The sequence below is a fragment of the Aedes aegypti genome, chromosome 2, assembly GCF_002204515.2.
Source record: "Aedes aegypti strain LVP_AGWG chromosome 2, AaegL5.0 Primary Assembly, whole genome shotgun sequence".
Lineage (NCBI taxonomy): Eukaryota > Metazoa > Arthropoda > Insecta > Diptera > Culicidae > Aedes > Aedes aegypti.
The window spans coordinates 418,547,540-418,571,541 of record NC_035108.1 but is presented as its reverse complement, the minus strand read 5'-3'; the positions used below and the strand labels follow the sequence as shown (position 1 = coordinate 418,571,541).

The following is a 24,002-nucleotide window of genomic DNA, read 5'->3' as shown; positions in this document are numbered from 1 at the left end:
AGCGACAACGAATGTTGGAATTGATAATTTCTGTTTTCAATTAATTGCTGCCGGTCTGTGGTCGGTATGATGATCTTGCTCGAAGGCAAGAAAATCCCTTTTTTGGGGATAACCTTATACAGTGAATGGCATCAAGAACCAACCACAGACATGGGTGTAGCAAGGGTTTCCTTCACAACGGAAATGAGGAAGTGACTTCAAAAGTTCTCTTGCAAATTTGTGGAATATCAAATTTGCCTCATATAAAAACTAGTTTAAGTAAAAAGTACACCCTGTCCAGTTAGCTTAAGACCACCTCTAGTTTAGAAGCATTGTAATACAATTCAAATAGTTTCAAAGTATATATATTTCATTGAGCTCTTGACTTGTACAGTATCTCGTACTAGATTTAAAAGTGCTAACAAGAATATTAGTATTTGAGGAACATATATTGTCATTTTTGCTGTCCATTTAGCTTAAGCACCACACGCAATGTGCAAAAAAGTGCAGAAAAAATATCAAACTCAACCTGTCAATAATCGGCTACTTTGCCATTTTTGTTGATGTCCTGGAACATACGGTTTGGCATACTGTTTGCCAAGTTTTGTAGAACACTTTTCTCAATATCTCAATCTCAATCCAGAATGGCTGATATGTTCTCACTAACACTTGCATATAGTTTCCCTCCGGCATGAACCCTACGAACCAGAGTGCCCCAAAGGTTTTCGACGGGATTGAGGTCTGGAGAGCGAGCAGGCCAGTCGAGAAGATCGATTTTACGGTCCTGCTCCAACGATTTCATGGAATTCGAAGCAATTATAACAATTTCACGTTTGTCACGAGTTGAAAGCTTAGATTTACGTGGTTTAATCGATTTCTTGCCATATTCTGCGGGATTCATATGTACGATAACACAACTTGTTGGGATCGATCAATACGGCGTGCTATTTCTCTGATCCCTACGTTTTCTCGACAAAATGCTTCAGTTTGGCCTTTCGCTTTCTCTGAAAGAGATTTTCTCTTCGACATAATTATCGATTGTTGAACAAAACACTTGGAACTTCAAAAAAATACGAATGGTCGAATGGTCGTAAGTTAACTGGACGACGGATAAAACATTTTCATCAAAACAAACGAGCAAACAGGAATAAATATCTGTCAGTTCAGATTTATCGATATGCTTTCACCAATACAAGCATTATTCACTAGGGTGAGATAAAATTGCAATATTATTTGTCAATAAATGACAAAAAACGAGATGGTCTTAAGCTAACTTGACTGAGTGTAATTTTTCATTCATTGAGTTTTCAACTCCGAATTTTTAAATTTTTGACTCAATCTTGTAAGGTAACTCTTACTATGTATATTTTTTTTTATAAAGTCAATATTAACTTCTGCCACATTTTAACGATCATCGGGTAAGGGAATGATAGTGAATGTGAAATCCATTGTTACAATTTTTTAATGAGTGCTCAAAAACTAGAGATAATTCTTCAAAAAATCTCCAATGAAATTCCAGATAATTGCCTGGCGAAACCTCTGCAAGATTTTTTTTTATTGTCTGGAGAAATTCCTAGTATATCAGGTACGTAATGCTAGAAAAATTATTCATGGTGATTTCCTACAATATCAAAGTCTACAACATTTCCTTATATAATCCAGAAAGCATTCCTAGAGAAACTCACAGGATAGAATCTAACAACTAATTAGCAAATGATTGAAAGCATTTTTGCAGCAACTTTGGTGGTATTTAAAAAGAAATGCTTAGAAAAACGTCTGAAGGAATTTTCTGGGGAATTCCTACCAAGGGACTCATTTGATTCCTGGAGGAATCCTTTAAAAAGTTCTTGGAAAGAAATACGTTTTTTAAGTACTGTTATTCAGGATGTAGTTCATCAAAGGGGAAAAGTTGATCATTCCCGTACCCACATTTGAAATCTGTTAAAAGAGTTCTAATTCGATTTCAATCATCAAAATTTCGGAGGTTTTGCATTGTCTGATAACTATCTTGATTTTCCTCAATTTGGTTTGACATTGAAGATAACTATACCAGGTTTTTGAAAATGTTTGCTGAATTGTTGAAGGGTTCTTCTCCAAACAATCGTTTATTGTCAAGGCCATATAAAGATACCATTCAAATAAACTGTCTCGTAAATTCCAAGTTGGTTTACTGAACCCAGTTTCGAATCTGTATTGAGGATTTAAATTCACCACAAAATAAAAAGAAAATGTTATTTTGATTGTTGGATCAACTTTGGTTGCCAATTTCAAAGAAAATTTCCTGTCTATTCTGTAATTCACGACATTCAGTTCTAAAATTACCGATTAACAAACAAGTTGATAGGCTTTTGAGACTTTATTCATATTAAGAGACCCCACATTTCGTGAGTAGCACATTGATCGAAAATCAAAAACTTCACATATTATTTCTAAAACTTGCTTTGCTATTATTTTGACATTTTGTCAAAATTTTGTTTACATAACTTGATAAGCACCCAATCAGTACAAGTTTAAAAAGTATATGGATGGTAATACATGCAGCTCAACAAAAATGGTTGAACAGAATCGCTTAAAAGTGACCCCCATATAACGGTGAATAAAAACTTAATTTAGCTAGAGTGCCTTGCAGAACGAGTCGAATTTTTTGAAAATTCGTGCTCGATGATCTTTGATTTTGGTTCAATATTACACACGTTTTAGTTCAGAAGAATAAGTGTTTTTGACTCTAGAATAACTTCTGATAACGAAAAAAATGTGAATGAAGTTTATAAGAAAAATAAAAGCTCTGAACCTGTTAATTATTATAGAAAACGTTCAATGGAAAAGTTGTAGGGAACCGTTTGGGCTACAACAAAAACATATATACTGAAAAAAAAAAGATTTTTCATCATGAAAGATTCTTAAACATAATCCCCATTCTTAATACTGTAGATAAGAATAAGATTTTGAAGACAACATTTTATGGTGGAGACTTTCTTAAATGCAAAAAGCGTTTTCCCACAAGATCTCAAAAAACTCATCTTCTTTAAGAATCTGTGTCGATTTTCCATTCAGTGCAACCGTATTTGAGGCATTGAAGGGTATCCACGATTAAATTGCCACACTATGAAATTGCTCTAACTTTTTAACCGTTGGGTAGAATTTAATGAAAATTTGGGTGGATTTGATTCAAAGTGCATTATTTACATTCAGCAAGTTTTAAAGTCCTGTGATCAAAACTCGCGGAAATGGAGTCGAAAGAACAGCTCGTGCGTGATGAAATCTTGCGCATTCAAGGATCTCTCGCATCTTTCCATCGCTAAAACGTTGGGAATCGCGAATTCCACGGTTTCGCGAATGATTAAACGGTTCGAGGAACGATTGACCACCGATCGGAAGCCCAGAAGAGAAGGAAAAAGTATTCCGTACAACACCAAAAATCACAACCGCGTAGTTGGGGCCTTCCACCGAAAACCAAACGCCTCCGTTTGGGATGTGGCTAAGAAAACCCGTGCCAGGAAGTTGTACCTTAACATGCTGACGAAAGTTGAATGCTGCATCATGGATGACGAAACATATGTGAAGGCCGACTTCAAACAGATCCCCGGCAACCTGTTTTTCACGGCCAAGGATAAGTTCAGCATTCCGGAGCATGTCCGCACTCAGAAGGTGTCCAAATTTGCGAAGAAATTCCTGGTTTGGCAAGCCATCTGCACGTGCGGGAAGCGGAGTGCACCTTTCGTGATCCAGGACACCATGGACGGACAGGTGTACATGAAAGAGTGCCTCTAGAAGCAGCTGCTTCCACTCCTGAAGGCCCACAACGTCCCAACAATCTTCTGGCCGGATTTGGCCTCATGCCACTACTCCAAGGACGTGCTGTAGTGGTATGCGGACAATAAGGTCAATTTCGTGCCGAAAATGTTCAACTCTCCCAACACTCCGGAGCTCCGCCCCATCGAGAAGTACTGGGCGATTATGAAGTAGCACCTTCTTAAACGGCCTAAGGTAGTGAAAACAGGCAAGGAACTGTTCAAAGTATGGGTTTACATGCAATAAACGGTTGATTCACAGGTTGTGCAGAATATTATGGCCAGGGTTAAGGCCAAGGTGCGGGCATTTGAGTATGGATTGTAAATAAAATACGTGTAAAATGGTAAAATGAAGTTTAATAGTTATTTTTCAATCCCTGAAAATTTGATGGCAATCGGATGAAAACTCGAATTTTGTGAATCAATTTTGTATGCGCCAATTTCATCGTGGACACCCTTTAGCATTTTTGTTTGTGGTACCACTCTGGCCGTAGAAGGATGTAGAACGCTTTAAAAAAATATTTTTTTGTAATTTCAAGACTTCTTGGAGACAACTCAAGTGAATAGAATGCTTTTTTTTCAAAGAAGTTACTTACGTATTACCTTATATTGTATAGCTCATATTTTTATTTTGTTTATTCATTGATTAAAAACAAAATGGTGGTTGAAGAAATTTTATATGGGAAATTTTGATCCCCCAAGGAACATCGGAATATCTTCAAAACCAGATGGCCACTGACCAATATAGACTCAGATTCTAGACATGGAAGAGAACTTGTGAAAAAATGGAGCAAAAATAATAGGAAACAAAAAAGTTATAGGGATTTGAATACTTTTATTGTAAAAAATGAAGCTGCTGGTAGAAGGATTAATCACGATTCTTCATTAGCGTTAGCGTAGTTACGGTATACTTCGTAGATTGGATACTAGCAACATTCATGTTTCTTTTTAATAATCTCATCCTGACTACTTTCAAGAACAAGGCAGGGGAGTATACCTTGTTCAAATCATAAACAAGAATACTAAAAGCATGAATATCGCTATTCCCGGCCACGCCCATCTTTACCGTAACTTGGGATAGGGGAAGGAAATGTTGATGTAGCACTTACTTAATGAGAGGCCACCGACTCAGCGACACCCTCATAAGTGCTACGGAGTTGGAGGTTGGGGAAGGTATATTGTCAGGATTCGCCTAGAAAGCTGGCGATAGACCATAAATATTTGTTGTTTAAGCGTTTTCAAATTAATCTTTTGAATGCCGGCAATCAAAAGAGAAAACAATAGCTTATTTATAGTATAAATAGTATTTCGCGAAATGCTTGTCGATTGTGCAGTAATATTTTTTTGCTTAATAACCAGTAAAAAGCAAAACCGATCCCTCCAGGGTCATCGGATTGTATAAAATAACGATACGCGTAAAAAAAAAAAAAAAAAAAAAATCACTCCTATTGAAAAACTGTACTGTGCCCATTGAAAAACTGTACTGGGTGGTACTGTATTTTTAGATAATCGAAAAAGGAAAGGAAGCGCGTTCGAACTAAACACCCTAGGATAACACAGTCGGTTTTTCTGCTCAAAATTATACGAAAAGCAGAATCGATCCCTCCAGGGTCATCGAACGGTTAAAAAGCATCCACAACCGATTGTTAGTTGCGTAAAACCCGCCCGGACAGAATGCGCAATCTGAACATAATTATCAAACTCCGAAAATAACATTTTCCGTTCAAGAAACGATCAGAAGTTCCACGACGCGGACAAAAGCGATCCGGAAGGCTCACAAAAGAAAAAGTATCATACTGGAACAAACTCACCGGATTGATTCTCTAAATTTATGTGCTGCCTGTCACTTCCGGATGGTTCGGTGAATTGAGGGCAGCCAAAAACCAACAGTACTGAGGACACAAATCAAACAAATCACTTTTTCATTTTTCACTTTTCACTATTCCATTTCTGAATGTAAAAACTGTCCTGCTTGGGCTTCACGAGCACTACCTAGCAAAACGCTCCAAAACAGGAGAAAAAAAAAATCTCCGGCGACGAAAACATGCGCGAAACCGTGAGCTAAATCTATCGGACGACGCAAAACCGAACTGTCCTGCTTGGGCTTCACGAAGCACTACCCAGCAAGACGCTCCAAAACAGGAAAAAAAAATCTCCAGCACCGAAAACACACGCCAAACCGTGAGCTAATTCTATCGGATGACGCAACACCGAACTGTCCTGCTTGGGCTTCGCGAAGCACTCCGACAGAGAAGTCAGGATTAATCACGATTCTTCATTAAAAACAATAAATCAGTAGAAGCTTATATGATATAAACCCTTGAAAACCCTTTGTTCTTCATGATCAATAGCGAATAAGTAAAAGTATAAGATGAACTATTTTGTTATATAATTAATAACTTTTTCACTAGCCTTGAAAAAACTTGTAAACGTCTACTTCTCGAGAAATGATCATGATAATCAATGTTGTTCATAATAATTTCTAGATTCTTATTTTATCACCAAACGTATTTATTTTCACAAAACACCTAAAATTTAGAAAATCGATCAAAAATTTAATTTTTTGTGATATATATTTTTATTTGCGGTGTATATTTTTTTTGCGGTGTATATTTTTATTCTTGTAGCTTAAACTACAACTCGTCCATAAACAAATATAGTTTTGGAACCCTTTTTTTAATAAACTGCATGCATAACCTCATATGCAATTTTCTAAAGTTATGCTAGAGTCAAAACCGTCCATTTATCTATGGAAAACAATCTTTCTACCATACCGAAAACATGTGCATAATTCACGGTAAATATAAGATTGTCAAGTTCTGTGACATTGATCGATCGATTTGACTTGGAATTCTCTTATTGTACTTAAAAGGTTTCCATTTATTTACGGCTATTCTAGTAAACAGTTTAAAAATATATGCACAGATATTTCTATGAGTCTCAACCAATTTTATATGAATTGAAGTTAACAATGGACAAAAGAAGACAATTCTTAATCCTTTTTCTGTGCTAGGGGGTAAATTGACCCCAAATTAAGTTCTTCGTAATAAATTCACGGGATTTCAATCGGTTTTAGATTTTTCTGCTGTTTTGAACAAAAAAAAATGTACTTAAAAACTATATGAATATTCAAAAGAAGAAGGGAGACTTATTATGGAAAGAAAAAAACGTGAAAATTGGAAACTTCGGATGTTACATCTTAGAAACAGATTTACATAAAATTATACTTTCTTCGGTAAAAAATTGCGACAAAATATCTATTCTGCATATTAATAAGTTGGGAATGCCCCCGCATGATGGGTACATCACCGAAAACATTATTTTCCAATCCCGCAAATTTCATAATATACGAAAACTATTTTTCAAGATATTTGAGAAAAAAGACGTGTGTGTAACAAACACACGTGAATTTGCACCAATTTGTGAAAACAAAATCACAAATCGATTCACCAACAAAGATTTACAGTCCTTCAAAGTTCTCTGGTTCGTATTTACTCCAGAAAACAGACAAAGGGTTAAAGAAAATATTTGAAAAAAAATCTAAATATTCCGGTGTAATTCCTGAACGAGCTCAAGAGGAAATACATGAAAAACACAAATACTTGAATGAATCCCTCTAAACTTTCCACACAAAAATGCGTTCCTACTCAAACCTGAGTTGTTGCAACGCAAAACTGTAGTCAATATGATCAAAAAATTGTTAAATTTCAAAGGTCATTATAAGGAAGTTTGAGTTTGATAAAAGTGAAACAGAAAGGTTCAAACAGAAACATGAAAGGTTTGGAATCGGTTGAGTATTTATTAAGTTATGCTCAAACAAAGATGATTTTTTTTAGTAAAATGAGGAGAAATTTGGAGAAACCTATTTTTAACTTAGACTAGTTCTGAGATTAGACAAATGTGGTGTTCTACAAAGTTTTCATAAATTTATTTTGAAGATGATGGTGTTTCAAAAGTTTTAAAATTTATGTTTATCATTTAAGTTATGATAACTTCAATTCAATAGTTCACATTCACACAATAGATTGCTTCTACAATATTGCATACAACAATGTGCTACCAGAACATTCCATGCAATAATGGAAAGGACCATGCATAGGATGAAGTGAAATTTGCAGAATCAGTTACAAATCAAACGTGAAGTGAAACACACCTCGTTCGTATTAATTATTCCCTACCGGATAGTATCCGCATGAACAATTAATATTCGGCTTATTGGGCCAAACACTCCCAAAATAGAGCCCCTATTCTTGACAACATTCTAGAAATAGAGAGATAATACCAAGAGATTTTGTGTTGATGCAATAATCGATATACTTTATTGTGAGTATAGTTAACTCAACAATTGTCCGCGCGGTAAATGACTTTTTTTTTCATTATGTTCCATCAGGATTTTATAGACTTGAATTTTGTGTAGTCTAAAAAAAAATCTAGGATGAACCAGGGTTCTGGAAGAATTCTTAGTGGCTTCCCCAAAATGGAACAAACTTCAAAGCACGGTGCTCCCCTGACCGTTATTATCAGAAAAAATTTTCACCAAATCTGTGCTCACAAGTCGTTTTCTATAGCTAAGCTGCATATCTGGGCAAAATTTAAAAAAAAAATCGTAGGGCCCATTTTTAAGTTACGCCCTTTTGATTGTTTAAGTCCACAAATTTAAAAGAAATCTGAAAAATTTGAACGAGTTTTCATTAGCCGTGACTACCAAAAGCAATGTACCATCAAAATTTGGTAATTAGTTGGTTTATTTATTTATTTGTAACTTATGGGTGGAGTTTTAAATGAGAAAATCAACAAAATTTGAAGTTACGCCCTTTTGGAAGTGTAATAATTAAAAACACTAATTTTAAATAGAATAATTAGGCACTCTAATACCATTAAGCATGTTCAAATGTTTTCAATGGCACAATGCATATACATGCAAAAGTGTTTCACCATTAACTGATTTTTCATAGGCTCAAGTGCTATAAGGCATTACGGAGCCAATTATGTACCACATACAAACAGACGTAACAACCAGAACAATTATCAATTTAAATCATAGTCACGTGAACATTTACGCGCAATGATAAAAATACTTCATTTGGCCAACCGCGAACTAGGTGGCGGTAGTGAGCAAACGTCAAACTCGAACAAAAGTGATGCAAGCGCCACGATTGGCACGTCGGCCAACTACAAAATATTTGAATTGGGCGCTATTCTGCTGTGCTATGAAAAAAAATTTGAGTGTTACGTATGTTTGTCTGTGTATGTATGAACTGCTATAGCTCAACTAGCTATCCCCTCGGCTTTTCCAGCTAACTTTGTACTCCCCCAGAACATAAACTTCAATTGCCGAGTAATGTAGCATTGACCAAACTATGTCACTCAACACCACTGTCAATACTTTTGTTATCATTTATAGCATTTTTCACAAATTCATTTATATTTTTCACAAATCTACAACTTTACATATATGTTCCTAGGTCTTTTCGATTACACAAACACGTAAAAGTCCTAGATCTTCTTCTTTCTGGCGTTACGTCCCAACTGGGACAAAGCCTAATTTTTCAGCTTAGTGTTCTTATGAGCACTTCCACAGTTATTAACTGAGAGCTTACTATGCCAATGACCATTTTTGCATGCGTATATCGTGTGGCAGGGACGAAGATACTCTATTCCCTGGGAAGTCGAGAAAATTTCCAACCCGAAAAGATACTCGACCGGTGGGATTCGAACCCACGACCCTCAACTTGGTCTTGCTGAATAGCTGCGCGTTTACCGCACCGGCTATCTGGGCCCCAAAAAAAGTCCTAGATAAATACAATAGTAAAAGCCTTATTTTACTTGTCTACCACAATCAAAATTCTCTTGAGATGATTCTATAACTTAACCTCGAATTTCATTTCCCCGAATATCATTAATCCAAGTGTCATCACACTGAACGCACTATTACGCTGAATGCAATTGACCGGAATTTATAAATACTTTGAAATGCCCCGTGATAATTGAATTCGAAGTAATACCATTCAACGAACTGGAACTCGATGTGATGGTCTTCAGGTTTATAGTATTTGAGGTAATGGAATTCAGAGTTAAGGGGTATATTAAAAAAAAAAAAGATTTATAACATATGGTAAGAACAGAGTTCTTCATGAATTCTGTGTAAATCCCAGTTTAGGTTACCAAAAAATTGTAAATTGTTCTGTGACCCTGTTAGTTACTTGCTGGTCTACTAATCATAACATGGTTTGAATCCTACACAAACTAAAGATTTCTATGCAAAGACTCATCAGCTGCTATAGCCCTGCACAAACAAAAATCATATTTTGGCGGCGACCCAAACTTTCCCAAGCTGACGAAGACAAAATAATTAAAATTAAGCTCTGTAAGTGCTGCGATTTTAAATTCCATAAAACAAAATGATAACGGGTGCTCTAAACTTTGCATTATTTTTTTTTCATTTTGTATCGCTGCTTTCTACGTTGTAAATTTTGTTGTACTACTGCTACCCATAACGCCTACTATTTGTATGAAGTATTCGGAGCCTGTACGGATTTCGGTCCCCCACTGTACGTATACATGCGTTTCGTTACACAACATGTACCAATGATTTGCATGAAAACTAATCTAAATCGTAAGTACATGGGTTCACCAAACTAGCCAAAATATTTTGCTACAAAAACTAATTTGGTTGCATTGTGAAATTGGCTCCGTAATGCCTTATAGCACTTGAGCCTAAGTGAAATCAGCTAATTGTGAAACACTTTGGCGGCATATAAGCACAATGTGTCATTGAAAACATTTGAACATGATTAACGGTATTAGAATGCCTGATAATTCTATTTCACATCAGTGTTTTTAATGATTACACCTCCAAATGAGCGTAACTCCAAATTTTGTGGGGTTTCTCATTCCAAACTTCGCCCATTAGTTACAAATAACTATCTAAACCAACTTTGATTCAAATTATAGCAATATATTTATTCTGATAATCACGGTGAATGAAGCCTCATCTAAATATTTCAGATTTCCTTTGAAATTGTGAACCTAAACAATCAAAAGGGCGTAACTTCAAAACGGGCCCTACGATTTTTTTTAAAAATTGCCCAGACATGCAGCTTAGCTATAGAAAACGACTGGTGATGGAGATTTTTTTCTGATAATAACGGTCAGGGGAGCACCGTGCAAAGTAGTTTTTAAAGAAATACTTAAGAAAATCTCAGAAAAAAAACGTCTTGAAGTATTTAACATGAAATCCCAGGAGATACCGTCATGCGGGGGTGACATTGGGTCTAGGGGTCATTTTGATCACCTCTTTCGATGCTAGGGGGGCAACGTGGCGTAGTTGGCTACACGTTCGCTTTATAAGCGGATGATCATGGGTTTGATTCCCAGCCCTTTCAACAAAAAACTTCGTCAGTCCGCTCAAGAACAGCACGAGCCCATCCGTCCAACATCGTGGCCGTATGAAAGCGGACTGACATCTGACCCTTCTCTGAGTGAATGTTCAACTGTACCCGGATTAACAGGGCAATCGACAAAACGGCTATGGGGCTGTCCATTAATTACGTAAGGGTTTATGAGGGAGGGGGGTCTGAGATTTCTTACGCGTCATACAATTTATTTTTGATTTTCATACAAAAAATCTTACCATGGGGGGAGGGGAGGTTGAGAAACCCCGAAATTTGTCTTACGTAATTAATGAACCGCCCCTATGAACATTTGGACCTCTCTTGGACTGAGAAAGCATCCCTGCGTGCTCTTCTACCTGCGAAAAGTAGAGAGTGCAAAGAGACAGCGAAGCATTAGATCTAAAAATAGATTAGGCTATAAAATAGTGTGAATTTAGGCGTTGTGCTCTAGTACTACATTTAAATCGATCCTCGCTCAAGTGATGCCCAATGGCGAAATGAGCTTCCAATTAGAAAATAAGTTAATCGAGGATAAAAATAAAATCTCATGGCCAAAATGAACGTAAAAAATTAATGTATGACCGTCTATTGGCTACAGTTGACTCTCCCTTACTCGATATTCCGTATCTCAATATCGAGTTAGATACCATAGTAAAAGTTGTTTTTCATGGCTACCTCGATGGTCATTTGGATCGCATTTGCATTGGTTTTGTGTTCTGTAACTCGATGGTCTCTTCAATATCGAGTTATGGAGAGTTAACTGTAGTTATAGCGTACTCTCAAAGCTTGACTTATTGTTTTCTAAAAAGTAGATTGGAGTACCTTGTACCTTTTAATTCCTCCCTAAATGCTTATCTTTGACAGATACGCGTATTTCGACTACCACTTGCAGTCTCCTTCAGTGTCAATTACTCGTATCCAGTGGACACGGGACTGGGCACTGGACACTGACACTGAAGAAGACTACAATTGGTAGTCAAAATACACGTATCTGTCAAAGATAAGCATTTAGGGCGGAATTAAAACGTACAAGGTACTCCAATCTTTTTTCTATATTCTCTTTCGAGATTCTGCTCACAGGATTCGAATACATTGAAAAGAGTTATTGTATTCATTATAATTGTATTATAACACTGCGGAACACGTTTTGTCTCCAGCACCAAAATACCGCTATTCACTTAATTAAGGGTTGCTGAATCCATTGCTGTTTTCAGAAATATCATAGCACGTCTAGTTTTTGAGATATTGACTGTTGAAAATGCAAAAAATGACTATTTCAGCCAACTTGCATGAAAGTTTGCCAGCTTGTAAGGTAATATTTTGGCTTAATTTGCCACAGAACTCAAACTTTATGTGTATAACAATACTTATCATCAAAGTTTGTAATACTTTCGATGCGGAAATGTGATTGTTTAATGGTTTGAAGAATTTTTGTATTTTGCCATATAGAAGAAACAAAGAATTTTGTATGAAGACTGCAAGCATGTTGAAAAAATCGGTTTAATCGAAATTTAATCGCGCAATTTCAATCAAATTATGTCTGAAATGAAAGTTCAAGTTCTATTTTGCATGTTTGGTGGACTAGATTACAAAAAATTTTGATAAATTGTACTTAAAATTTCATGAAAACATGAATAAAACCAGTGTTTTATACAACTTTGGTGACCTGTAGCTAAAAATCGTGACGTGCTGGAACATTTCTGAAAATGGCACCAGATTCAGCAACTCCAAATCTACTAGAGACACATAATTTGATCCTTGAGACACGCAAAAATGTCATTTTTGTTGCGCTGTGTAATTAATCATTATAATTTGGCACTAAGCCACCCTCATGGCCCAATGTCACCCGTATGAAGGTAGTTGAAGAATTTCAGAAGAGAGTTGTAATATTTTAATAGTTAATCTGTTGGCATTATTCTTAACAGAATTCTATGGAGTTGTATAATAGATTTTTGGTAAAATCTAAGACAAGACGTGTCAGGTCAGAGTACAAAAATGAAACCAATTGCTTGTCAAAAAAGATCACTTTTCATTGGTCGTTTTGGCAAAGGCCTACTTTCACATCGTTGAGTTGGATTGCAACAGGGCACTTTGTTGCTAGCTAGTTCTTAAATTAGAGTTTTCATCAAAAGTTTGGAAATTTTTCATAAAATCATTTTGTTTCAAAACTATTTATATTCGAAGATAAGTGTACCATATGTGATCCAACAATGCTAAAGTAAATAAAAAATATTGAATTGAGCGCAAAATAATGGAAATGGTGTCACTTTTCTCTTAAACTAGCGTCTGTTTTAAATATAAACCTGAATTTAAGATAGTATCCTCTATTGCTTTTAATGTAAGAAACAACCATTTAGCCGCATCGTGCTAAGGAGTGTGGGTTCGATTCCCACCTCAGGCTGAAAACTTTTCGAGAGGAATGTTTTCCGACTGTGCCACTGGGCGTTGCATGCTAGTCCGTTGTCTAGTGTGGTGCTTCCTTCAAAGGGCAAACAGCACACTGGAAGCATTAACGTGTAGTGTCTTTAAAAAAAAAACAAAAAAAAAAACCAAACTTTGAGCCTTGATATCTGAATTTGTTCACAAGATTTGCTTATAAATAATACTGGCAGCACTGGCTTTTGTATCGTCAAGGTTATCGACTGAAAAACAACGGGGCAGTCTCAGCTGAGCTGTCACGTCCTGTCCTAGGGTAAAATAAGCAACAAATTGTGCTGAAATAACCTTCAAATAATTGTCTTTTTCAGGAAACTGATTGTTTTTTGGGCTTCATTATGTTATTATTTTATGAATATTAATGCAAGAAACAAGTTTTGTTAGATTCAAATACAAAAATACTTCTAGTAGCAATCATTTTTTCACATCCCCTGCCCCCTTTTACTACACTCATGAGCACAAGACAGTCGCCGGTGGAATGGAATAGCTCTGTCCGTTGCTTTGATCATGTCGTTTCCTATTATGTTGAGGTTTATTGAAAACGAGTTCCCTCAGGGCATCACCCTTTTAGGGAAGAAAATGAAGCCTTTTGCAGGACTATTCTGAAGCAAAAGTTCGCAAAAGAAAACAAACCCGTTACATGAGATATCCTCGAATGATGGGTCTGAGTTGATGCATATTTAATATGAAAATAAACGTTGTTTAATTAAAATATCTGGCATGAGCTAACATGTGCAAAAACAATCGGAACATTTCGAACTAATGATAATGAATGTGAATTTAATTTTGTCTCCCGCAGCCTCTGCCTCCCCTTCCGGTGACGGTTACGGCCACATCACAGAGCACCGTTTCCCCCACAACCATACAGTCCGTGGCACCTCTACCGTCAACTGCAACAAACGGAACGATTCCATCTCCATCAACGGCGGCAACTGTTTCGGTGACAACCGGTATTGTGAAACCAACGCCATCTATCGCTGTGATTCCTTCGCTCAGCATCGAACGCGAGGAGCGAGATCTGCTGCTACAGAAGCAGATGCACAAAACTGCGACCCTTCGGCGCCCTTCGAGACCACTGTCACCATCGAAACGACGCGGCAGCGAACAGCATCAGAAGCAACTTTCCAAAATCGAACCGCTCATTCATCGGTAAGTCGGAGGGAAATTGTGGGAAATTTTCCGTACGATACCAGGCTTTATGGGTGCACTGGGAAACATTTTTCTTGATTCGTTATTGGATGAAGTACCGTGATGAATCAAAATCCGGACGGTACCAATATCCGGACACTCTGATAGAATATATTAACAAAAGATTAAAATAAATATATATCTACTAAATTTCATACATAATATTCACTTTCAATGTTGCTGATCATTTTACAATCATTCGCAATCTAGTTACCATTGCCTAAACATAAATAATAACCAAAACAAATAAATGTCGCTCCGGTTACAAGGGGTGTTTCTGCTGTGTGAATCATTTTCGGTAAAAGTGGCGATGAAAGTGCCTTAACATTCAGTTGTGTACATTTGTTTAGTTTATGTGTTTGAATTGCATTGCTCGTAAAGTATTTTGAATTTAAAAGTGAAATAAACGATAGAATGTGTATTCTGATATTCTACAATTGTAAAATACGTATGAATATGCATATGACAGTGTAAAAGATACTGTCCGGAATTTTCGACAGGTGGTTTTAAATCCGGACATAAGTGAAGAGCACAGTGTTTTATTGCTAAAAGTGAATATTTGGAGGGTAAATCTAAAAGAAAACTTGCAAACATTATCAGTAATATGTTATCAGTGATTAGAATGCCGTTTCATACACAGAAAAACAGTCCGATTCAAATATTTCTGTGGTTCTAGCATCTAGCACCTAGCCGTATAGGTTCAGATTCAGTTTTAGTGATTGAACTACAAATTAACAATCATTTCAATATCATAAACATCATAGATCAAAAGCCTTTATAAATGTGACATACGATTAAATGCAGATAATTTTTTATTATGGATATTGTAGCAATATTTTATATTGCAAAAGTGCTGTCCGGATTTTGATTCACGAGTGTCCGGATTTATAGACAGGTACATTCATGCTTGTGGTGTCCGGATTTAAGGACAAGACAAGTCTGATAGTTTTGATGATTTTCATGTTATTATCATAACTTTCAACATAAAATTTACTTTTCTTACCATGTTCTAATATAAAACTATGTGTAGCAAAAATGAGCTCACATCTTATTCGATGAAAAATGGTTTAAAACTTAGTTTGAATATGTGTTCCAGCTTAAGCGTCCGGGTATTGATGCAGCACGGTATCGCTCTACTTGGAACGCTCTCTCATAGACGCGATTTTTATTCATGACAGTCTTGAGAATTTCCTTCACTGGAAAATCCACTGTAATCCATTGCATATGACAAATGCTAGTAAGTGTTAACCTGGTTTTATGGAGATGGGTTATAGTTGACTACATGTAAAGCTACATAGGAAGGAAGTGTTACGTCAGGGAGATACATGTGAAATACTCATTGGAACTGACAGAACACACATTTTTCAAATTTTAAAATTTTCGTGGATTTTACAAAATACATTCACGATACTTATTCAAACAAGAAAAAAGTAGAATTTTGATACATTCATCTTCGTAACACCTTTTGTATAGCCAACAAAAATTGAAAGTTTTATCACCTTGGAATTAGTTTAAACCCTTGATTTTACTATGAGCATAATCATAACATTGAAATTTGTGGAATTTATAAACATTTGGAAAATATTTGAAAATTTTTATGAAAATATCGTTTTAGAGAGGTACCTAAACATGCATGGGAATTTCAAACAGATCGCATCGAGTTAGGAAACGTCAAGTTAGAGAGGTATCGACTTACAGAGGGATCAAAGTATGCTAAATTGAAGGGACCACGCATTGCATCGAGTTAGGGGAAATATCGAGCTACAGAATATAGAGCAAGGGAGAGTTGCTTGTATTACCTGATAGACACGGAAAGGAAAAGAAAATAGGAGTATAGTCCCTTGAAGAAGAAAAACTACTTAGCGGAATGAGCATGGGGCGATAATAATATGATTCTTTGAATTTTCAGCATTTTCGGTATTAATTTAAAAATGGCCCAATGACGATGCAGGTTTTTATGGAAATGAAAACGTAAAAGCATTGAAAAAAAACATGCAAGACGTTAGTACTGTAATGTACGTACAAACCTAACATCACAAGACGGAAACTTGTTTTTCAAATCAAATTCAAATGAGCAATTATATCCAATGGATTGGAGAATAGGTACTCCTTAACTGATTTGCTAAAATCTCGCTCCATGTGATATTTTAGATTATTAAACTTCTGAAAAAAAACGTAAACGAAATCATCCCAAAAAGGATCTGGGTGTTCAGCAACTTTTCTCAATAAAGCATTTTTTTCCACTTTTATTATCAGGAGTACGGCAGTTCTGCCTTGTGAGACTTATTATTTTAGTTTCTTCATGAAACATTTCATATAAATCTTCGACGTCTTAGGACAACATACTTAGAAGAAATTAATATGACTTCTGGAGCAAATAAATGTAAATTGTTAACGTGAATATTCAAACAGCACATTATTATTAATTTATTTATTTATTTATTTTACATCAATTAGCTTGATAAAACCTCGACAACAACATTTCGCCGATTCACTCGGTTCATGGCCGCTTCTCTCCATCCTCGACTGTGACCCACGCTCTCCAGGTACTGGTGCACCTGGTCAATCCACCTAGCTAGCTGCGTCCAACGCCTTCTTGTTCCGACCGGATTCGTAGCGAGCACCATCTTTACAGGGCTGTTGTCCGGCATTCTTGCAACATGCCCTGCCCAGCATATCCTTCCAGCTTTAGCTACCTTCAGGATACTGGGTTCGCCGTAGAGTTGAGCGAGCTCGTGGTTCATCCTTCGCCGCCACACGCCGTTTCCCTGCACGCCGCCGAAGATCGTCCTCAGCACTCGGCGTTCGAAAACCCCAAGAGCTTGCAAATCCTCCTACCTCGAAGGTATCCCCGTCTATCGTGACACTGCTTCCTAGGCGGGCCCTGTCGCGCTCAGTTCCGCCTACCAGCATGTAGAGTACACAGAAAAAAATATTTAATTTTCAATGTGATGTAAACTAAAGTCTACTGGAAAAATGAATCAAATTCGTGTGTTGTTACAGCATCATGTAAATTCAAATAAATAAACATTCAATTCTCAACTAGAAATGGTTGAATATTACATGATCGTGTCAATTGAAAGTGAATTCGATTGAAAAATAATTGATAGGTCGTTGATATTTAGGTTTATTTTGATGCTTCAAATATGTGCATGAAAATAAACTTAAATTTACAACATATTTTTAGCTGTGTACGGTGGGGCAAAAGTTCGACCTTTGTGGTTTAATCTAAGCTTCCAGACAAACAAGACCAGTTGAAACAAAACATATACTGTCATCTCTCCCTTACTCGATATTGAAGGGACCATCGATTTAGGGAGGTATCGAGTTACAGAACACAAAACCAGTGCAACTGAGATCCAAGGGACCATCGAGTAAGCCATGAAAACCAACTTTTATTATGGTTCTCTAACTCGATATCAAGATATGGAATATCGAATAAGAGAGAGTTAACTGTACCATATAGTGAACCTTCAACATTTTGGCTATAATTTTGCTGAACAAATTTGTGTCAAAATATTCACCCACTTTTAGTTATAACACTTTCAAAATTGATTGTCCCACCGGTGGGGCAAGAGTTCGAATCTAGTGTGGAGCAAAAGTTCGCTGGCAAAAACACAAAATATTGATACTTTCATGACAGGCATACTTAATATCAGCTGTAAACCTATGTTTGCCGAAAAATACACACTAAATTTCATCCCAAAATTGCCCAAAACAGGGTTAATTGTAATATACCCAAAAATAGCAGTTTTTCGCAAAACTGAGTGAAATATTAAATTTTGTTAACATTTTCTGCTACGTGGCGCTAGTGTGTATGTTATTTGGTCATATTTCTATAAACTCTAGCTCATGATCCTGACCATATAGAAAGTTATTCTCTTCAACAAAGCTGTTTAGAAGCTTGAAAGAAATTTGAGGCAGCACTGTTTGGTAAGCTGTTTTGCCGCTAGCTAGCGCTAGTGTGCATGTGACTATGGTCATATTCCATACTCTAATTCATGATCCCGACCTAGAAAGTTGTTCAAAAACAATTTAAAGAAACACTGTTTGGGATTCGACAAATTTAATATTTGCATATTCTAAAAACAAACGTATACATCATTTCATATTGTTTTATTTAATATTCCACCATATTTCGATTTTTTCCTAAGTGTACAAGTTTGCAGAAACATGCTTTTTTCTAAACATACGTGGTTCAAACATATTTCTTTTCGGATATTTTGATATTTCTCTCAATATTATATCTTTCAACACCCTGTGGTGCTAACAGCAAAATTACTAACGAAACAGTGCTGTCTCAAATTGCTTACCAGCTTCTGAACAACTTTGCTGAAGACACGAACTTTCAAAGTATGTAGTCGGATCATGAGCTAAAGCCTGCTAGAACATTACCAAGTAACATGCACGCTAGCGTCACGTAGCGGCAAAGTTTCTAACTAAACAGTGCTTTCTCAAATTGCTTTCAAGCTTCTTAACAACTTTGCTGAAGACACGAACTTTCTACCTAGAAACCACCTGGTCAGGATCATGAATTTAACCAAGTTACATGCACACTAGCGCCACATAGCGGCAAAATTAAGCATTAGAAATTTCTCAAAATAAACACCATAAGGCTGCTGAACAACGTTGCCGAAGACCACAACTTTGTAGATAATAAGGATTCCGAGATATGGCATCTTAAATATTATTGTTTTAGGTAATGCTAAGCTTTTTGGGAGGAGCTACAGTATTCAAATGGGGTGTTGCAATACTAGGTGATGCGGTTCCATACTTATGGCGGGTAGTGTATATGTGTTTTTTAAACTTAAAAAAAATAGAATTTATCTTTGAACTAATATAAAAATATTTAAAATTAGTATTAATGAAGTTATGGTCTAACAAAGTTGATATTTTTTTAATCAATAAGGAAACATTTTGAGAAACTACTTTTAACCAGAAATGCACAATATCAGTCATATCAACAGATCGCTGATGGTCTAAAACTATCAATATCACTCTCGAGCTATCAATATCATTTTGATTTGACAACCAACAGCAGTGAAGCGACACCGCCCTCTAGATCAGTGATTCCCAAAGTGGGCGAATTCGTCCCCCTGGGGCGATTTTCAGGTCCAGGGGGGCGAAAATTTGTAAAGCTGAATTTGGGGGGCGAAAACGCAAGGAAGGGGGCGAAAGTGGGATCAAATAAAAAACAAGAATAGATTCAAACATTGGAAGAGACAAACATATTTTAATGATAGCATATACATCCGAGGACGAATTTATTTATCACAACTATTTCATCGATTCTTTTCCTCTAAATACGCTCGTTTTTGAATTATGATAGACAAATTTGACGATTGTCATTGTGATCTGAACGGTTTCTGCCAAAAAATAATATTGAATGCATTTTGAAAGCAAAAACTATGTGAAAACTTTTGGTGATGTTTGAAATTAGTTAGAGGTATTTAGAATAAGCCACTTTAAGTTTCTATTATTTCTCACGCATTTGTTAAACTACTCATTTTAATATTTTGTGGACACGCATACTAATCAGTATTTATAGTACAAATCATTTTATAAATAAATTTATGCGACTTTGGTGGTCAAACATCGGATTTCAATGATAAAATTACCCAATAAAATCACCCAATTAAAAATAAGCCAGAACGACATAAAATTGGATCGAAGCTTCAAAAAAAAAAAAATTATTGAACGTTACATTCAATGAATAAAGAGTTGACTAAAGTCTGGATTTACTGATATTTTTTTAATTAAAAATCTATATTAGACTATTTCCAGAACAGTCGAAAATGTACCCACAATTTCGTATATTTATTTCAACAACTTAAGAAACATTAAAAAAAAAGAAAGAAAAATCAGAACGTGAGCTGAAACTTTTTTCAATGATCGCACATTAGCCAGGATAATACATTCGTTGTTACAAAAACAATTGATGCATATGATAGATGTTGCATGACTCTTTTATGGATATACAAGTAGAAGACACACTTTTTGGGGTGTTTTTATTGAAGCATTAAGATTGACTGCTACACCCTTTAAATTTGATCAATTTTCGGTATACCTATGTTTAGATATTTAACCATACTTCAAAATAAGTTTAACGTGTAATATAAATCGACACTGTTACTTCAATAGGGACTAACTGACATGAGCGATTTCCCTTCATCGATCCTCTCTTTCATTAATAACTTCATTAAATTAGATATATCTGTAATATTTCTTGTTAATGAAGCAAGATATAGTGATTCTTCATCCTACAGCACAAAGTATGCTACGAAAAGAGAATCAATTTTCTGCAATAACACAAAAAAGCAAAGTTGAAGAGAAATTGATGAATGCAGATAAGCCCATATGAGAAAAAAAATGCTGAAATGTTTAAATTTGATATCAGGGGGGCGATTCCAAAAAATATTGGACTCAAGGGGGCGAAAGTCAAAAAAGTTTGGGAAACACTGATCTAGAGAGACTTATAAATTAAACTTGGTGTTATGGAGACGCGTGGTAGTTGATAATTAAAAGTTGAAGAGTATAATTACGTTGAAGTTAAATCATGCCTGTTAATTCAATTTTAAAATCTAGATATTTAGATGGGACTGAGCAGAGAGCAAAAGTCTGCTTAAAACATAACATTTCAAAGTCCACTTTCCTCTTCCAGCTCCCCAGATAACAACGAACGTATAGTACCATCAAACCTGAAAGACCAATCGCCCATCAGTGCACCTTCAACACCACACCAAACCCATCCACCAGAGTTCTTCAAGCAATCTGCTAATGCTCCAACAGTTCCCTCCTCATCTCGCCATCCCCCCGCAACGGCCATAGCTCCATCGCCTCGCTTCGAGCACGCCAAGCTTAAAGGATTGGATGACAAGGACCTACTTGGCGACGGTGGTGCCGGCTCGGAAGGAAGCACCACCGAAGACTACAACACCTGCACCGATAACTCGAAGCGCACCATCACTGCAACGTCTACCGTCGGCGGAAGCAAAGGTATATTTAAAACCACCCACACGATTAGACAACCAACAAGCAAACAAGTGACAGGTTCGAAGCCCATTCTTCAAAGCCAAAAATGTTTTATTTTTTATTTTTTTCGCGCCATCTCTGACACGCTCTCTTTAATTTCTTCTTGCTCGGTTGGCGTTTCGTTGTTGTTGAATCCTTTGACGGATTTTCATCTCTTCCAGTTACCACCCAACCTTTTGTTCAATCCCACCCAAACCCACGTGGCTGAATTTCGGTAAACGCTACGAAAGTTTTATGTTCCGCTTAATACGTTGTTAAATTTTGCGTTTGTTCAACACTTTTCCCCCGCTTTCTACTGTTGATGTTAACGTATGAAAAACAATTAAAACACACAAAGTGATGCATACTTGCCGTTTGTATTAATTGTCAGCCAATAGTTGTTTAATTATGTATCACCTACACTGATACTTTTCCTCCCCAAAAACTTACCCTGGACGAGTGGTGGCTGTTGATTGTTATTACCCAATCCATTATCGATCGTTTAACCGCACTTGTATCTGCATCATCAATTATTATCATTACCATCGCCATCGCCATCGCCATTGCTAGGGACGTTCGTGAGGGTACACATCATATTTTCCCCCGTTGTGCATTTGTCAGGAACTCGAGCAACATTCAACAATCGACGCGCTTTCCGCATAATTAATTTCACAAACTTGAACCAAACAGCCCTCTTATTTACTTTAATTTTGATTTAAAGGGGGTTTTCTGTGTAATTGTTGTGTGGTTGTTCATTCTGAGCGGATAAATATTACCAGTTTTCAACAAGTGTTGTTGATTTTGCTACATGTTTTCAAACAAAATCGATTTGAATAGTCACAGTTGAATTGAATAAATTGAATCCAAAAGGTTGTAGACATCAACACATTGAGCAAATTGACTTGCTGCCCAAAGCATTGAAAAGGCAAATATGCAGCTATGAGAGCATATTTGCCAAGCTGTGTTTCAACAGAAACACCTAAATTTTCAAAAAAAAAAAAGTTTTAAATGACAAAAAAGTTGATGTTTATACACCTGATGATTGCAACTCCCTAACATGCCAAATCAAGTCGCTCATTACGATAAAGAAAAAAGTTTGGATCCAGGTTTCAAATAACTTTCAGTAATAACTGCTATGTTATTAGCTGTTAGAAAATTAGACAGCTCGGCCTCAAAGAACGAGCATTTCAATTTAAAATATTTAAAAAAATGTTTGGATCCATTAAAAAAACGTAATCCGATAACAATTTGATTAGTAAATTTTACACCAACTTGGACTGCTTCAGCTATTGTGGTGGTTTTGAACATTGCATAAATCATTTGATTCAATTGTTCAGTTAAAAAAACCAAAATCAGAGGGAGACATTTTACTAGAAGTAGGTGCATTTTCTAATGATTTTTTATTTTATTTTCTGCTAATGAGCAGATGTAATACAAGTTGAGTGCGACGGTATTAGTTTTTCCATATTATCTGATACAATTAGAACAGTTTTTCGTAGGAAGACAATTTGGAGGGGAGGAACTGAAACTGCCTGCTACAATATTCGCATTTGGGTTTCCTAAGGTGAACACATTGGAAATCATAAGATTCGAACGGCTACCCAACGGAAGAAAATATGCTTGTGAATAAGCATGATTATAATTTACCTGATGGGTATGATTCTTTAGCAAGTGATCCCTAACTGAAAAATGAGCATTGTTGGAGATTCTGCCTGAGGAATTCCAGGAACGAAATACGTTTCCGTTCATCTGCCTGAGACAAGCCTCGACGATTCGTTAACGCGAAGAGCAATCCCAAAAGTAAGACTTATGGTTGCCCCCGCAACTTGCGCATACAATTTTTTTGGTATCTTCCTTTAGCATCCATGAGGCAATGTTTTGTACCATGACTCCACTTTTGGTACCGACGGCACTTAGTGGGGTTCAGCCGATTCCCTCCAGGTTTTTAGAAATGTTCCCATATCACACGGAGATCTAACATAATTCTAGCTTTTTCGGATGCTTCAACATTTCATAGATCTTTTTTGTTAAAGTGAAATAAATAATACTTTTAGGAAATCAAGTGTTAATCAACATTTTGTCATTGCTGTATATTTGTAAACATTATTTTTTTATCTATGTGGCATTTACGCTCCCACCAATTCTGCTTCTCACTTCAGTTTTCTATGGAATCTTTAATAATGTTTAATTTGCATTCAGAAAC

At 36.3% G+C, this 24,002-nt stretch overlaps 1 protein-coding gene across 6 annotated transcripts in view; it reads left to right on the top strand.

Annotated features, from left to right (window-relative positions):
* Window positions 1-24,002, top strand: part of LOC5571525 — a 531,761-nt gene that overhangs the window by 486,607 nt on the left and 21,152 nt on the right. For 5 of the 6 annotated variants that reach the window (XM_021847436.1, XM_021847435.1, XM_021847439.1 and 2 more), the window contains 2 exons: window positions 14,400-14,749; window positions 21,450-21,838. In XM_021847436.1, coding sequence (XP_021703128.1) covers window positions 14,400-14,749; window positions 21,450-21,838 — 739 coding nt within the window. The remainder of the gene's footprint in view (window positions 1-14,399; window positions 14,750-21,449; window positions 21,839-24,002) is intronic. The other variant, XM_021847437.1, reaches the window with a different exon arrangement.